Source organism: Syngnathus acus, chromosome 17, assembly GCF_901709675.1.
Source record: "Syngnathus acus chromosome 17, fSynAcu1.2, whole genome shotgun sequence".
Lineage (NCBI taxonomy): Eukaryota > Metazoa > Chordata > Actinopteri > Syngnathiformes > Syngnathidae > Syngnathus > Syngnathus acus.
In genome coordinates, this window is record NC_051102.1 from 9820975 (window position 1) to 9838919 (window position 17945).

Here is a 17945-nt window from a genome sequence, read left to right on the forward strand (position 1 = left end):
GACAGGACAATGAATACCAATTACAATCTATAAATGCAGCCCATAATCGCAGTCCAGAACACAGATTCACAAATTGTACTATGTTCCTATTAACGCATGACTTTGGCGCCATCTTGTGGCATCTTTCTGCATTTCAAAAAGAGTAGCCAAACAGGATCCAAGGAAGGGACTGTGAATAGGTGACTTTGTAAATAGTCTCAGTAGGATAATTGTACTGTAATGCAAAAAAAAAAAAAAAAATTGATGGTGATGGATAGGAAGCAGCTGTCAAATTTGGTGAAGCTGTTAGTGAATGGCTCAAGTACAAAACAAAATGAGAAGGCACTTGGAGCAAGCCTCTTTAAATAGGAGCGACACAACAAGCACGCTATGACAAACATCCAGTGGCATGCTAACCTGGATAATGTAATGCGGCGGCGCGCTCTGCTCCTCACAGGGGATAAATCCGAGCGCGGTCATGTGACACCCCCCCCCCCCCCCCCCCCTCTTTTTCTTCCTTCGAAGTTGAAAGGCAAAACTGGAGCGGCGGAAGCGAGCCGCTACTTTGCTACCTTCTCACACTCGTCGCGGATGCAACGACTTCGTCTCTTTTGAGGAGCCACATTGTCTATTTTAACCCTCCATCACGATGGCGGGGGCAATTATCGAGAACATGAGCACCAAAAAGTTGGTGATCGTGGGAGTTATACTGCTTTTGTTCCAGGCGTTCGCTTTCATGGTCGGTGGGTTAATTGGTAAGTTTTTTTCGCCCCCTCCTCCTACCTCCTTATCGCTCACGTTTATGATTCTCTTTTCAGTGTCGAATGCAAAATGACGAAAGCGCAAAGTTAGGTAGTTGTGCCTCCATGGCAGTGTTAATACGCGGTGTTTTTTTTTTCTGACAAAGAAAAGATTGTACGCGCTGCGTGTTCGTTCCCCTTCTTTAGCCTGGCCTTTAAACGCAGCACGGAACTTTTAGCTAAATCACTGCTATGTTCTTCTCTACACTCCACTAGGGACTTAAAAACTTTAAAAAAAAAAAAAAAAAAAACAGGGAAGATGTAGTGAAAGTACATGTAAGAAGTTTAGATAGCTTTTCTAACATTGTGAACTGACAAAGAAATCCCAAATTAGCGAATGATAACTGAAACATTCTAGAAAAATCTATCGACAACCAATCGATTATCAAATTAGTCAATGATTTCTCAATCGTTTAGATCACTTTTTTGAATTGAAAATGCTCCAAATGCTCAGAATTTGAGCTTTTCCACAGAAAATATCTGATTTCTGTAGTCTTATCTTTGCATTAATTAAAAATAAATAATGGACCAAATTAGTAAATGCATCGTTTTCTCCACTGTCGATTTGTGGAAGGGTAGGAAATTGAATTTGAAAGAAATATATTGATTATATATTATATTATTGTAATTCCTGGGTGGCTCAAGTTGTTTGCTGGTGCTCATGTTAAATTTAAGGAAAAGAAAAACTCATGCTAAACTCTCATATGTATTAGTTGCAAAACAAGCATACATTAAAGATTGTAGCGAACATCTGCTTGCCATCACATAATAAATTACAGCCAGCCATTTTTTATGTTTGAATTCTTTGATCCAAATTCTCGCAATCCTCTTTACCCCTCCTCCCTCATGCCATCCATGTCTGTGCTGTGCGAGGCCTCAGGCAGCATCTCTACCTTCCGCTAACCCCCACCTTGTGTGGATCTCACTCTCCCCAAATCCCAGTGGCCTCCCAGGCAGTGCTTTCGTGTTTTGCCTCTACTTTTAGCTGCATCGAAGCACGGGGACACGCACACGGCTGCTAAAGTTCCATCCCCGTCCGTCTTCAGGGGGCTGTGTTAGGTTCACTGTCAAATTTCTTCAAATCCACCCACGCTCATGCGGAACACACACAAGTTGAGCCCATTTGAAGAGCTTTCCTGTATACCGGTTTAATCTGCAAACGTCCCTCTTGCTGACAAATTAGCCCGTTTGGTTCCCGTCTGGCTAAGATGCTTTTAATGACACCGGATTCCTTTGTGTTTGCTCGGTGGCCCCGGGGCACCGGGGACAATTAGGTAGAAAGGGGCCCCCCGCACCCTCGTTTCCCAACAAACGGCTAGAGCAGGCATGGGGTTGGCGAGCTGCGGGGATGGCCATTATTCTGGACACACTGTTGTGGACTCTGAAGCCGCCGCTGGGATCGGGGGTCACTAGATAATTGAACTCCAAGGGGATTCAGATAACTGGATTTGACTCACTTTGGTGTCTTTGAAAATAGTAGCGCCCACATCTGCAATTGTATTAGCCTACAATCACGGTTTGAGATACTCTAAATAAAATGGCAAGAACTGAAATCATGTGGTTCTGAAAAGATGGACTTGAGTTGTCTTTGTTGATTCGCGCATCAATGAATCTAACATTACGGCCCATGACAAAATTAGAAATGATGGTCCACAAGAAAGATTTGAAACAAATGTTAACCTCTGCTCTCTGTGTCTTCTCAGCTCCCAGCCCCACCACGGCAATCCATTACCTGGCCACCAAATGCGTGGACACCGCCAAGCACCGGCAGGAAGCCAAATGGTTCATGCCATGGGGTCCCAATCAATGCGACAAAATCCGCTCCTTTGACGAGGCCCCGGCTAAGATGATTGAGGCCAACAACATTGTGTTTGCCGTCCACATTCCTCTGCCCAACAAGGAGATGAGCCCCTGGTTCCAGTTCATGCTGGTCATCTTGCAGTTTGACATCGCCTTCAAGATGTACAACCAGATAGGTGACAAACACGTCCTTGATGATGTCATCACTCCACAGACATGAGGCTTTTATTACAAGAGTCATTTCATTTCGACATTGTCACTTTTATTAGTCCGGACTATTGCAGTTATTTGTATTTGAGTTGCTCTAATTGTCCTCCAACCCGAGTGTTTATTGTAAACTCCACGTCAGCACTCTTGTTCAGGGTGGTGGAGTTCAGGACGCGTCACTTTGTAACACTCCAGCAGGGCACACAGGCTTTAAATAACTCCCGTCTTTATTGACTATGCACTGATTTGACGCATAAATTCACATGCTGCTCTTGAGTATCACATTTCTTGAGGATTTCTGGAGGGCAACAATGTCGTGAACAAAAAAAAAGTTTGAATGCTTGTCATTCTTTACGAGCCAACCTCTGTGGCCTCGCTTGTCTAAACAGTCATGCCACGGTAACGGGCAACTCTTCAGCATAATTAACGAGAGATTAGAAAATTCTGCCTGGCAAGCCATCGCCTTGGTCAACAACCATGTCTGGATCACCGTGTCGTGCCAAAGAAGAGCTTTACCCTCATTATGAGTTCCACCCACCTGCAGCACCCTTTGGCCGAGCTCCAGCAACAACACAGCTGTTGAGGAGGCTTAGTTTCCGTGGCGATGGCCACTGGACCCCAGTGGAATGTTGCGTGAAGTGAGCTCATATCCCGGGCTGACCTTACTGTTTTTTTGAGTTTGGACCACTAAACAGTTTACCAAGTGAGCTTGGGTTCAAAGCAGCTATTAATTTTGTGTCCAGAGGACGGAGCCATGGTCACCGTTGACGTGGGCCTGGCCTACAGAGATGATACAGTCAGCGAGTGGACCGAGATGGCGCACTCATTTGAACAACGGAAGCTCAGCTGCAACTTCACCACTTCCAAGGTAAGTTTGAATTGATTTTTTTATTATTATTACAGATTGTACTTGGTTTTCAGATGCATGACCGTGTGTGTGTGCCTTTTCCAGACTTTTGAAAACGAGGGCCGTTACTACGAGTGTGACCTCCTGCCCTTCATGGAGGTCGGCAGCGTGGCCCACAAGTACTATCTTCTCAACGTTCGTCTGCCGGTCAATGAGCGCAAGAAGATCAACGTGGGCATCGGAGAAATCAAGGACATTCGCTTGGTTGTAAGTCGACTTCTTATTGCCACTTCAATGTGAGGAGCGCACATTGTTCTTCTCGCGTAGCTTCCTAGAAGGATTCTTTGGACGTGAGAGTTTTCCCCGCATGTATCGCCTTGTTTTCTGTTCCAAGGGCATCCACCAAAATGGCGGCTTCACTAAGGTTTGGTTTGCCATGAAGACGTTCCTCACACCCAGCATCCTCATCATCATGATATGGTACTGGAGGCGCATCACGCTCATGACGAGACCTCCTGTGCTGCTGGAGAAGTAAGGCCAATGATCCTCAAGGCGGCGTTATTTTTTCATTGTGCTGCAGCCAGAATCGTTTCCTCGCAAGGCACCGCCCGCCGCGTTAGGCTGCATATTAACTATGAATGAAATTTTGCAAGTGGGTCATGCAAAGTCTGCGCACTTCACTAAGGTCAGTCAGAGAAGCGCGTCTGAGGCGCATTGCGTTTACGTAACTTCACCAGTCAGGTGACGAGCAAACAAAGTCGCTCATAGTCACCTCCTTTTTACATCATTTTGATTTTTATTTTTTTTTGCTGATGAACTGAAGAAACTTTAAAAACTGAATGTTATGATAACTCCGAACACACATAATGAATGCCCCCAAAAAGCCAGTTTTGACGGTTCTGTCATGCTGCCACTTTAGCAATGGAGCCTAGTGAAGTGTGAAACACGTTACAAAAAATCTGCTGGCACTCAACTGACAGACTATACACACACACACGCACACACACTCGCCAGCCAGCCAGTCAGTCAGTCAGGGTCTCTTTTTTGCTCGCGGTGACTCACGGCTTGTTTTCCCCAATGAGCTCTTTGGAAAGTGGGACTTGTACCCAAAGCTTTTTGCGGTCCTACACTTAAAATGTGTGTCAAAGACAAGTTAATTTCCTTCCACTGGGATTTTCCCTTCTGCATTTCATGTGTCCAAAACACTCTTCAAACCTTCATGGCTACACACACACGCACACACACACCCGCAGCGTGCTCTTCACTCTGTTAGTTTTGCGCGGGGCACATTCCTCGCATACCACCCGAGTCAGGTTTCACTTGTTCACTTCATAAAGCCTTGCTGAGGCCAATGAGTTAGCAACTTCTATTACTTCGAAGTGTCCACCTGACCCTGAATGTCCTGATGGTTAGCTTTCTTCAGTATTTCCAGTGTGTCGATTCAGTTTCATATTATAGAAAGATTTCTGATAGCAGGTTAACCCAGATGCGTTCACGCTGGAGGTCTTCCCACAAAGGCTGTAATTATTTATTTTATAATCTGCTGGTGGCATGTTGGGACGTGCTGAGACCACAAAACCAATCTCCGTTTGGTCTCGTTGAAACTTTAATTCATTTATTTTAGGATTTCAGGGAGAGGAGGTAGAATGTTTTCAGTTTCCAGTTCTTTTTGATTGTTTTTAATGAAAAAATAAAAATGTTTTACTCTTGCAGAGTGATCTTTGCTCTGGGCATCTCCATGACGTTCATCAACATCCCAGTGGAGTGGTTCTCCATTGGCTTCAACTGGACCTGGATGTTGCTTTTTGGAGACATCCGACAAGGCATTTTCTACTCCATGTTGCTTTCCTTCTGGATCATCTTCTGCGGAGAGCACCTCATGGTACTGTGCCTGGCTCTCAACATTTTTTTTTTTTTTTAAGCTTGGCTCAACTCTTGCTTGCTGACGTGTCATGTTGAACAAATCTATTTTGCTTTCTTCTTTCAGGACCAAACGGAGAGGAATCGTTTCTCAGTGTATTGGAAACAAGTCGGGCCCATCGTGTTTGGGTCGTTCTGTCTCTTCATCTTCGACATGTGTGAGAGGTGAGAAAGTATTATTTTAAAATGGATGAACGTGAAATATCCGCTTTGTATTATACAGTATATGGTCGGAAATAAATCCACTGTTTTGTTCCTTTTGACCAGAGGTGTCCAGTTAACAAACCCCTTCTACAGCATCTGGGCATCTGATGTCGGGACTGAGCTGGCTGTATCCAAAACCATATTTCGGCTTTGATAGAGTCTCTCATCTGCTTCGAAATATATGTACATAATTAAAGGGACACCTTTGCTTTTTGAAGGTTCACTACATTTTTCTTGGTTTCTTGTTGTTTTCACACAGATGAGTTCCCTTGACTAATAAGAGGAGGACTAATTAATTCACTAACGCCATATGTTGGCACCAGCCGAGAATGGATGGTTTTTGTTCTTGTTTATTTTTGGCGCTTGCTAGAATTAACATCTTATACTAAAATACTAGTGCCAAAATGTCACTTTTTCCCCAGTCCCTGATGGGAAACCCTTGCGGATGCATGAAATGGTTAGCTAGCTAGCTAGCGAAGTGAAGCTGTTCTTCCCTTGACTGCCGCTTGCTCAGATGGCTTTCATAATAGTAGCCGGGATCTGCGCTTGCCTCTACTTCCTCTTCCTTTGCTTCATGGTTTTCCAAGTCTTCCGCAACATCAGTGGTAAGAGGTCTTCACTGCCTGCCATGTCCAAGGCCAGACGCCTGCACTACGAGGTTGGTATTGTCGCCATTGTTTTTTCCCATTTGGGCTCAGAAAATAATAACCACGCTCTCATTTTCAGGGTTTGATTTTTCGTTTCAAATTCCTCATGTTGGTCACGTTGGCCTGTGCCGCCATGACTGTCATCTTCTTCATCATCAGTCAGGTAGGTGGTATGATGATCAAGTTGCCCTTTCCGTTGTGTTTATTAACAGCAGATGATATGTTTGTCCAGGTGAATGAGGGTCACTGGCACTGGGGGGAACACACCGTTGAGGTGAACAGTGCCTTCTTCACGGGTATCTACGGAATGTGGAATCTCTACGTATTCGCCATCATGTTCTTGTACGCCCCCTCTCACAAGCGACAAAGCATCACCGGTAACGACATTTCTTGAATAAGAATGCTTATGTGGTCTTTCCCTCCCCGGGATACTTAATAAGTCAATTCAAGGCTGGAATCTCTCTCCATTTAGTTTGGGGTATTTGAAACACAGCAAGTGTTAACAAAATGAATCATTTGGTGGGGGATTTTTTTTGGAAAGTAGGAATTCAGTGGCTTCCTTCCAGGCTCTCAAAGTAAGGCAACAGTAAGTTTAGCGAGTAATGAAAAGCATTCATCTCTCACAATTCAGTGTCAGAGACCAATTGGAAGCATTGACATTTTTTGGAGGCTTTCCCAAAAATGCATCAACCAGCCTGATGAGATGCGTGTTTCGCACCACCGTGTTGATTTACTCCACTTAGCCTTTCGTTCTGTCGAGTCATCGGCTGCAAAAAAAGGCAAACTTTTGTACCAATCTCTCTCCTGTAAGTATTTCCTGGACTCCAAAACTTTGGCCGTATCTGTTTATGCAGGCGATACTGCAGCAAGCAGCGGCGAAGACATCCAGCTGACTACGACCATCACTCACGTCGACGGTCCCACTGAGATCTACAAGATGACTGGAAAAGAAGCCCAAGAGTAGCACCGCATCATCTTTGACAGCCACCCTTTATTACCTACTGTTCCAACTGCCCCCTTTCCCCACCGACATGTTGTACATAAGTTACCCGAGCAACCTGACCCAACCGTGCCTGGCCACCTTGCATGAACCTTTCAGTCGCCAGCCTGTTGATCTGCAGTATTGTCAACAAGTCATTTCATGTTGGATACATTTCCATACTTGCTGTATAGTGTTATACGATTTTAAATGTTGCACTCTTTTGACACCAAGTTGGGTACATGAAAGCTGCTTCATTGATCAATTAGTTCATATTGTTACATTTATTCTTTTTCCGCTGGAGGGATGCTATGCTGCCACTTCATGTTCTATCTTCTAATAATTTCATAGTGAAGGCCGTATAACCTGTCACTAATCTCTTCCATACCAAGTAAATCACGTGACACATCATTACATTTTTTTTATATTTGGGAAAATGTACAGATCACAGCCTATTTTTTATAGTGTTTCCCAACTTCAAAAACATGTATCAAGCTCTATCATGTTAAGAGTTTAGAAGTTGCCAGTAGTCTGATTAAATGTCATGTTTTTTTTATTGTAATTTAAATAAAAGTACTTTTACTTAACTGCGTGCATCTATTCATTTTCTACAGTGTTTGTCCTCTTGAGTGTCACACCTTAGCTGAAGTGTTTCCATCCTGGACTGGTCGTCAGTCAGCCAGAGGACCTCGACAAACACAGGCATTGACATCCTAAAATATGAATGAGCTCAACATCTTTTGAGAATGCGGGAGCATCTGGAGAAAACGTGTGCAAAGAGAACCTGAAACTTGAGCCCTGTAATTCAGATGTGCTAAGCCACTGTACTATGTGCATTCAAGTAAATGTAACTGCATTCTTGATGAGGAATAGAATGACATCAGTCTGTGTACTTATTACAGAACACTATAGTGTCTCAAGACGCCACACTCTCGCCATCTCCTGGTCAGTATTAGAAATGCTGCCAATGATAACTTCTGGGAATCCAAAACAAATGAACGACTGGAGGTCGACAGTGTACCTAATAACAGGCCACTTTATTAGGGAAATATCATGGTCAAAGGTCACAGGTGTCAAGCTCTAGTCCTCGGGGCCGCGTTCCAATATGTTTTCCAAGTTACCCTCGTTAAGTGCACCTGCGGGAAAAGTTTTTGGTCATTTTCACGTTCTACAGGAGCTAAAACTTTTCACGCAGGTGCACTTAACGAGGGAATCACACGGACACTCCATTAGGTACACCGCCATTTTCAAGTGTACCTAATAGGCCGCTTTATTAGGGAAATATCATGGTCAAAGGTCACAGGTGTCAAGCTCTAGTCCTCGGGGCCGCGTTCCAATATGTTTTCCAAGTTACCCTCGTTAAACACACCTGCGTGAAAAGTTTTAGCCCCTTTCACGTTCCGCAGGAGCTAAAACTTTTCACGCAGGTGCACTTAACGAGGGAATCACACGGACACTCCATTAGGTACACCGCCATTTTCAAGTGTACCTAATAACAGGCCGCTTTATTAGGGAAATATCATGGTCAAAGGTCACAGGTGTCAAGCTCTAGTCCTTAGGGCCGCGTTCCAATATGTTTTCCAAGTTACCCTCGTTAAACACACCTGCGTGAAAAGTTTTAGCTCCTGCAGAACGTGAAAGTGGCTAAAACTTTTCACGCAGGTGCACTTAACGAGGGTAACTTGCAAAACATATTGGAACGCGGCCCCAAGGACTAGAGCTTGACACCTGTGACCTTTGACCATGATACTTCCCTAATAAAGGGGCCTGTTATTAGGTACACTTGAAAATGGCGGTGTACCTAATGGAGTGTCCTTGTGATTCCCTCGTTAAGTGCACCTGCGTGAAAAGTTTTAGCTCCTGCAGAACGTGAAAGTGGCTAAAACTTTTCACGCAGGTGCGCTTAACGAGGTTAACTTGGAAAACATGTTGGAACGCGGCCCCTCGAGCACTGGAGGTCGACACCCCTGGTTTAAGTGAAAAGTGCCACACCCGCCCTCACCCCCACTTTCTGATTGGCTGGTTGATCTGTGACGTCACACGGACACTCCATTAGGTACACCGCCATTTTCAAGTGTACCTAATAACAGGCCAGTTCATTAGGGAAAAATCATGGCCAAAGCTTAACTGAAAGTGAAAAGTGCCACACCCGCCCTCACCCCCACTTTCTGATTGGCTGGTTGATCTGTGACGTCACACGGACACTCCATTAGGTACACCACCATTTTCAAGTGTACCTAATAACAGGCCAGTTCATTAGGGAAAAATCATGGCCAAAGCTTAACTGAAAGTGAAAAGTGCCACACCCGCCCTCACCCCCACTTTCTGATTGGCTGGTTGATCTGTGACGTCACATGGACACTCCATTAGGTACACCGCCATTTTCAAGTGTACCTAATAACAGGCCAGTTCATTAGGGAAAAATCATGGCCAAAGCTTAACTGAAAGTGAAAAGTGCCACACCCGCCCTCACCCCCACCTCCTGATTGGCTGGTTGATCTGTGACGTCACACGGACACTCCATTAGGTACACCATCATTTTCAGATGTACCTAATAACTTTAAGCATTTTTTGTACGTGTCAAGAATATGTATTTGACAACTTGGTCTTTATTTTGGGGGACACCAACACATTACACAACGTAAAACACATATACAGATTGTCATATAAAGCAGTTAACCAAATGTCAGATTTTTATTTTCATGCCCAAAAAAATAAAAACAAGGAATAAAACACCAGACAAGTTTTAACAGGTTTTAATGTTTATTAAAATAATAATAATAATAAAAGTAAATTTTAAACCAGCAATCTAATGTGAAATTGCAGTAGATATATTGGATAACAATATTTAGGCGTATATATGCATACACGTTATTTTAAGTGATTATTAAAATAATAGTAATAATAAAAGTAAATTTTAAACCAGCAATCTAATGTGAAATTGCAGTAGATATATTGGATAACAATATTTAGGCGTATATATGCATACACGGTATTTTAAGTGTTATAAAATCAAGATTACCCAAAGAGAAGCATAATCTCCCCGTTGTTGCATGACGGCGCATCCCTTCATGCAATACAGTTAGCCGTTAGCTTGGAGAAAACGTGCATAAAAGGAGTGGTGTTTCAGTGAGCGGTTCTTTCTTTCCTTGCCAAATCGCAAATCGACATTCTGGCTTACATAGTTCACGCCAGGAGGGAGACGACGCAACACCTTCACTGACTGATCCGTTGATGCACGCATGGGAAGGAAGGCAGTTGACCCGTTGACACGTTCGCGAACTCATCCGTTCTCGCGATCAACTGGAAATGCAAATCACTCACTCACTGACTCGTTGGCTCACAGATCCGTTCCGTTTAGTGTTGGCTCGTGAGTGAACGATTTGTTCAAAAGAACGAATCTTTTCAGTGAACGAGAGTGAACGAATAACTTCCTAAAGTGATTCGTTCTTTTTTCAGTTCATATGACTTCAACCAGTAGGTGTCGGTAATGCGCATTGAAGCTGGTGCCACCTCGCCATAAAACAAAACGAAGAAGAAAATGACGTACTTCCTGTTCATGAACGAGTCTTGAATTGCATTTGCCGTTCCTTCACTGAACGGATTTGTGAGTGAACGAGTCAGTGAGTGAGAGTGCTTTGCATTTCCAGTTCATCGCGAGAACGAACCAGTGAGGGAATGAATCCTGACTTTCCCGTTCGCGAACGAGTCAATGGTTGAAGTGCCTTCCTTCCCGTGCTTGGAGCTAGGGTTAGGGTTAGAGCTAGGGTTAGAGCTAGGGTTAGGGTTAGAGCTAGGGTTAGAGCTAGGGTTAGGGTTGGAGCTAGGGTTAGAGCTAGGGTTAAGGTTACAGCTAGGGTTAGGGTTAGAGCTAGGGTTAGAGCTAGGGTTAGGGTTAGAGCTAGGGTTAAGGTTACAGCTAGGGTTAGGGTTAGAGCTAGGGTTAGAGCTAGGGTTAGGGTTGGAGCTAAGGTTAGGGTTAGGGCTAGGGTTAGGGTTACAGCTAGGGTTAGAGCTAGGGTTAGGGTTAGAGCTAGGGTTGGAGCTAGGGTTAGGGTTAGAGCTAGGGTTAGAGCTAGGGTTAAGGTTACAGCTAGGGTTAGGGTTAGAGCTAGGGTTGGAGCTAGGGTTAGGGTTAGAGCTAGGGTTAGGGTTAGACTAGGGTTAGAGCTAGGGTTAGAGCTAGGGTTAGGGTTAGAGCTAGGGTTAGTGTTAGAGCTAGGGTTAGAGCTAGGGTTAGGGTTAGAGCTAGGGTTAGACTAGGGTTAGAGCTAGGGTTAGAGCTAGGGTTGGAGCTAGGGTTAGGGTTAGAGCTAGGGTTGGAGCTAGGGTTAGGGTTAGAGCTAGGGTTAGGGTTAGGGTTAGGGTTAGGGTTAGGGCTAGGGTTAGGGTTACAGCTAGGGTTAGAGCTAGGGTTAGAGCTAGGGTTGGAGCTAGGGTTAGGGTTAGAGCTAGGGTTAGAGGGTTAGGGTTAGGGTTACTAACTAGGCTTTCAAAACTAGAGTTAGGGTTAGGGTTAGGGTTTCTAACTAGGCTTTCAAAACTCGGGTTAGGGTTTCCGACTAGGGTTTCCAAGGAGTTTTGCCATCGCTAATTAGGGTTTCAAACTAGGCTCAGGGTTTCCGACTAGGGTTTTAAACCAAGGTTTAGGGTCTCAAACTAGGTTTTAAAGCTAGGGTTAGGGTTTCCAACGAGGGTTTCAAACTACTTTTAGGGTTTCTAAGATTGGGGTTTCTAACTAGGCTTTCAAAACTAGGGTTAGGGTTTTCGACTAGGGTTTCCAAAGTTAGGGTTAGGGTTGGGGTTACTAACTAGGCTTTCAAAACTAGAGTTAGGGTTAGGGTTAGGGTTTCTAACAAAGCTTTCAAAACTCGGGTTAGGGTTTCCGACTAGGGTTTCCAAGGAGTTTTGCCATCGCTAATTAGGGTTTCAAACTAGGCTCAGGGTTTCCGACTAGGGTTTTAAACCAAGGTTAGGGTCTCAAACTAGGTTTTAAAGCTAGGGTTAGGGTTTCCAACGAGGGTTTCAAACTACTTTTAGGGTTTCTAAGATTGGGGTTTCTAACTAGGCTTTCAAAACTAGGGTTAGGGTTTTCGACTAGGGTTTCCAAAGTTAGGGTTAGGGTTAGGGTTGGGGTTAGGGTTACTAACTAGGCTTTCAAAACTAGAGTTAGGGTTAGGGTTAGGGTTTCTAACTAGGCTTTCAAAACTCGGGTTAGGGTTTCCGACTAGGGTTTCCAAGGAGTTTTGCCATCGCTAATTAGGGTTTCAAACTAGCCTCAGGGTTTCCGACTAGGGTTTTAAACCAAGGTTAGGGTCTCAAACTAGGTTTTAAAGCTAGGGTTAGGGTTTCCAACGAGGGTTTCAAACTACTTTTAGGGTTTCTAAGATTGGGGTTTCTAACTAGGCTTTCAAAACTAGGGTTAGAGTTTTCGACTAGGGTTTCCAAAGTTAGGGTTAGGGTTGGGGTTAGGGTTACTAACTCGGCTTTCAAAACTAGAGTTAGGGTTAGGGTTTCTAACTAGGCTTTCAAAACTCGGGTTAGGGTTTCCGACTAGGGTTTCCAAGGAGTTTTGCCATCGCTAATTAGGGTTTCAAACTAGGCTCAGGGTTTCCGACTAGGGTTTTAAACCAAGGTTAGGGTCTCAAACTAGGTTTTAAAGCTAGGGTTAGGGTTTCCAACGAGGGTTTCAAACTACTTTTAGGGTTTCTAAGATTGGGGTTTCTAACTAGGCTTTCAAAACTAGGGTTAGGGTTTTCGACTAGGGTTTCCAAAGTTAGGGTTAGGGTTAGGGTTGGGGTTAGGGTTACTAACTAGGCTTTCAAAACTAGAGTTAGGGTTAGGGTTTCTAACTAGGCTTTCAAAACTCGGGTTAGGGTTTCCGACTAGGGTTTCCAAGGAGTTTTGCCATCGCTAATTAGGGTTTCAAACTAGGCTCAGGGTTTCCGACTAGGGTTTTAAACCAAGGTTAGGGTCTCAAACTAGGTTTTAAAGCTAGGGTTAGGGTTTCCAACGAGGGTTTCAAACTACTTTTAGGGTTTCTAAGATTGGGGTTTCTAACTAGGCTTTCAAAACTAGGGTTAGGGTTTTCGACTAGGGTTTCCAAAGTTAGGGTTAGGGTTGGGGTTAGGGTTACTAACTAGGCTTTCAAAACTAGAGTTAGGGTTAGGGTTAGGGTTTCTAACTAGGCTTTCAAAACTCGGGTTAGGGTTTCCGACTAGGGTTTCCAAGGAGTTTTGCCATCGCTAATTAGGGTTTCAAACTAGGCTCAGGGTTTCCGACTAGGGTTTTAAACCAAGGTTAGGGTCTCAAACTAGGTTTTAAAGCTAGGGTTAGGGTTTCCAACGAGGGTTTCAAACTACTTTTAGGGTTTCTAAGATTGGGGTTTCTAACTAGGCTTTCAAAACTAGGGTTAGGGTTTTCGACTAGGGTTTCCAAAGTTAGGGTTAGGGTTGGGGTTAGGGTTACTAACTAGGCTTTCAAAACTAGAGTTAGGGTTAGGGTTAGGGTTTCTAACTAGGCTTTCAAAACTCGGGTTAGGGTTCCCGACTAGGGTTTCCAAGGAGTTTTGCCATCGCTAATTAGGGTTTCAAACTAGGCTCAGGGTTTCCGACTAGGGTTTTAAACCAAGGTTAGGGTCTCAAACTAGGTTTTAAAGCTAGGGTTAGGGTTTCCAACGAGGGTTTCAAACTACTTTTAGGGTTTCTAAGATTGGGGTTTCTAACTAGGCTTTCAAAACTAGGGTTAGGGTTTTCGACTAGGGTTTCCAAAGTTAGGGTTAGGGTTGGGGTTAGGGTTACTAACTAGGCTTTCAAAACTAGAGTTAGGGTTAGGGTTAGGGTTTCTAACTAGGCTTTCAAAACTCGGGTTAGGGTTCCCGACTAGGGTTTCCAAGGAGTTTTGCCATCGCTAATTAGGGTTTCAAACTAGGCTCAGGGTTTCCGACTAGGGTTTTAAACCAAGGTTAGGGTCTCAAACTAGGTTTTAAAGCTAGGGTTAGGGTTTCCAACGAGGGTTTCAAACTACTTTTAGGGTTTCTAAGATTGGGGTTTCTAACTAGGCTTTCAAAACTAGGGTTAGGGTTTTCGACTAGGGTTTCCAAAGTTAGGGTTAGGGTTAGGGTTGGGGTTAGGGTTACTAACTAGGCTTTCAAAACTAGAGTTAGGGTTAGGGTTAGGGTTTCTAACTAGGCTTTCAAAACTCGGGTTAGGGTTTCCGACTAGGGTTTCCAAGGAGTTTTGCCATCGCTAATTAGGGTTTCAAACTAGGCTCAGGGTTTCCGACTAGGGTTTTAAACCAAGGTTAGGGTCTCAAACTAGGTTTTAAAGCTAGGGTTAGGGTTTCCAACGAGGGTTTCAAACTACTTTTAGGGTTTCTAAGATTGGGGTTTCTAACTAGGCTTTCAAAACTAGGGTTAGGGTTTTCGACTAGGGTTTCCAAAGTTAGGGTTAGGGTTAGGGTTGGGGTTAGGGTTACTAACTAGGCTTTCAAAACTAGAGTTAGGGTTAGGGTTAGGGTTTCTAACTAGGCTTTCAAAACTCGGGTTAGAGTTTCCGACTAGGGTTTCCAAGGAGTTTTGCCATCGCTAATTAGGGTTTCAAACTAGGCTCAGGGTTTCCGACTAGGGTTTTAAACCAAGGTTAGGGTCTCAAACTAGGTTTTAAAGCTAGGGTTAGGGTTTCCAACGAGGGTTTCAAACTACTTTTAGGGTTTCTAAGATTGGGGTTTCTAACTAGGCTTTCAAAACTAGGGTTAGGGTTTTCGACTAGGGTTTCCAAAGTTAGGGTTAGGGTTGGGGTTAGGGTTACTAACTAGGCTTTCAAAACTAGAGTTAGGGTTAGGGTTAGGGTTTCTAACTAGGCTTTCAAAACTCGGGTTAGGGTTCCCGACTAGGGTTTCCAAGGAGTTTTGCCATCGCTAATTAGGGTTTCAAACTAGGCTCAGGGTTTCCGACTAGGGTTTTAAACCAAGGTTAGGGTCTCAAACTAGGTTTTAAAGCTAGGGTTAGGGTTTCCAACGAGGGTTTCAAACTACTTTTAGGGTTTCTAAGATTGGGGTTTCTAACTAGGCTTTCAAAACTAGGGTTAGGGTTTTCGACTAGGGTTTCCAAAGTTAGGGTTAGGGTTAGGGTTGGGGTTAGGGTTACTAACTAGGCTTTCAAAACTAGAGTTAGGGTTAGGGTTAGGGTTTCTAACTAGGCTTTCAAAACTCGGGTTAGGGTTTCCGACTAGGGTTTCCAAGGAGTTTTGCCATCGCTAATTAGGGTTTCAAACTAGGCTCAGGGTTTCCGACTAGGGTTTTAAACCAAGGTTAGGGTCTCAAACTAGGTTTTAAAGCTAGGGTTAGGGTTTCCAACGAGGGTTTCAAACTACTTTTAGGGTTTCTAAGATTGGGGTTTCTAACTAGGCTTTCAAAACTAGGGTTAGGGTTTTCGACTAGGGTTTCCAAAGTTAGGGTTAGGGTTGGGGTTAGGGTTACTAACTAGGCTTTCAAAACTAGAGTTAGGGTTAGGGTTAGGGTTTCTAACTAGGCTTTCAAAACTCGGGTTAGGGTTCCCGACTAGGGTTTCCAAGGAGTTTTGCCATCGCTAATTAGGGTTTCAAACTAGGCTCAGGGTTTCCGACTAGGGTTTTAAACCAAGGTTAGGGTCTCAAACTAGGTTTTAAAGCTAGGGTTAGGGTTTCCAACGAGGGTTTCAAACTACTTTTAGGGTTTCTAAGATTGGGGTTTCTAACTAGGCTTTCAAAACTAGGGTTAGGGTTTTCGACTAGGGTTTCCAAAGTTAGGGTTAGGGTTAGGGTTGGGGTTACTAACTAGGCTTTCAAAACTAGAGTTAGGGTTAGGGTTAGGGTTTCTAACAAAGCTTTCAAAACTCGGGTTAGGGTTTCCGACTAGGGTTTCCAAGGAGTTTTGCCATCGCTAATTAGGGTTTCAAACTAGGCTCAGGGTTTCCGACTAGGGTTTTAAACCAAGGTTAGGGTCTCAAACTAGGTTTTAAAGCTAGGGTTAGGGTTTCCAACGAGGGTTTCAAACTACTTTTAGGGTTTCTAAGATTGGGGTTTCTAACTAGGCTTTCAAAACTAGGGTTAGGGTTTTCGACTAGGGTTTCCAAAGTTAGGGTTAGGGTTAGGGTTGGGGTTAGGGTTACTAACTAGGCTTTCAAAACTAGAGTTAGGGTTAGGGTTAGGGTTTCTAACTAGGCTTTCAAAACTCGGGTTAGGGTTTCCGACTAGGGTTTCCAAGGAGTTTTGCCATCGCTAATTAGGGTTTCAAACTAGCCTCAGGGTTTCCGACTAGGGTTTTAAACCAAGGTTAGGGTCTCAAACTAGGTTTTAAAGCTAGGGTTAGGGTTTCCAACGAGGGTTTCAAACTACTTTTAGGGTTTCTAAGATTGGGGTTTCTAACTAGGCTTTCAAAACTAGGGTTAGGGTTTTCGACTAGGGTTTCTAAAGTTAGGGTTAGGGTTAGGGTTGGGGTTACTAACTAGGCTTTCAAAACTAGAGTTAGGGTTAGGGTTAGGGTTTCTAACAAAGCTTTCAAAACTCGGGTTAGGGTTTCCGACTAGGGTTTCCAAGGAGTTTTGCCATCGCTAATTAGGGTTTCAAACTAGGCTCAGGGTTTCCGACTAGGGTTTTAAACCAAGGTTAGGGTCTCAAACTAGGTTTTAAAGCTAGGGTTAGGGTTTCCAACGAGGGTTTCAAACTACTTTTAGGGTTTCTAAGATTGGGGTTTCTAACTAGGCTTTCAAAACTAGGGTTAGGGTTTTCGACTAGGGTTTCCAAAGTTAGGGTTAGGGTTAGGGTTAGGGTTACTAACTAGGCTTTCAAAACTAGAGTTAGGGTTAGGGTTAGGGTTTCTAACTAGGCTTTCAAAACTCGGGTTAGGGTTTCCGACTAGGGTTTCCAAGGAGTTTTGCCATCGCTAATTAGGGTTTCAAACTAGCCTCAGGGTTTCCGACTAGGGTTTTAAACCAAGGTTAGGGTCTCAAACTAGGTTTTAAAGCTAGGGTTAGGGTTTCCAACGAGGGTTTCAAACTACTTTTAGGGTTTCTAAGATTGGGGTTTCTAACTAGGCTTTCAAAACTAGGGTTAGAGTTTTCGACTAGGGTTTCCAAAGTTAGGGTTAGGGTTGGGGTTAGGGTTACTAACTAGGCTTTCAAAACTAGAGTTAGGGTTAGGGTTTCTAACTAGGCTTTCAAAACTCGGGTTAGGATTTCCGACTAGGGTTTCCAAGGAGTTTTGCCATCGCTAATTAGGGTTTCAAACTAGGCTCAGGGTTTCCGACTAGGGTTTTAAACCAAGGTTAGGGTCTCAAACTAGGTTTTAAAGCTAGGGTTAGGGTTTCCAACGAGGGTTTCAAACTACTTTTAGGGTTTCTAAGATTGGGGTTTCTAACTAGGCTTTCAAAACTAGGGTTAGGGTTTTCGACTAGGGTTTCCAAAGTTAGGGTTAGGGTTGGGTTAGGTTGAAATTTGTCCTCTGCATTTAACCCATCTCCGTGTGATCTTAATCCATCCCCTGGGGGAGAGGGGAGCAGTGAGCAGCAGCGGTGCCGCTCTCGGG

General features: G+C 44.0%; 1 protein-coding gene across 1 annotated transcript; it reads left to right on the forward strand.

Annotated features, from left to right (window-relative positions):
• Positions 1-490: 490 nt before the first annotated feature.
• wls (Wnt ligand secretion mediator) lies at positions 491-7975 on the forward strand. Its single transcript, XM_037276418.1, has 12 exons — positions 491-734; positions 2483-2755; positions 3530-3654; positions 3739-3900; positions 4028-4164; positions 5347-5515; positions 5621-5718; positions 5821-5884; positions 6272-6415; positions 6484-6567; positions 6637-6781; positions 7259-7975. The coding sequence occupies exons 1-12, from the start codon at positions 629-631 to the stop codon at positions 7366-7368; spliced, it is 1617 nt and encodes a 538-aa protein (XP_037132313.1). The 5' UTR covers positions 491-628; the 3' UTR covers positions 7369-7975.
• Positions 7976-17945: the final 9970 nt, after the last annotated feature.

What these genes read in the sequence shown, in the direction of transcription:
- wls (XM_037276418.1), top strand. Translation starts at nt 629, where the DNA reads ATGGCGGGGGCAATTATCGAGAACATGAGCACCAAAAAGTTGGTGATC. An exon ending in TCAAGGACATTCGCTTGGTT is followed by an intron (nt 3,901 to 4,027) that starts GTAAGTCGACTT and finishes TTCTGTTCCAAG; the next exon opens with GGCATCCACCAAAATGGCGG. An exon ending in ATGTCGGGACTGAGCTGGCT is followed by an intron (nt 5,885 to 6,271) that starts GTATCCAAAACC and finishes CCGCTTGCTCAG; the next exon opens with ATGGCTTTCATAATAGTAGC.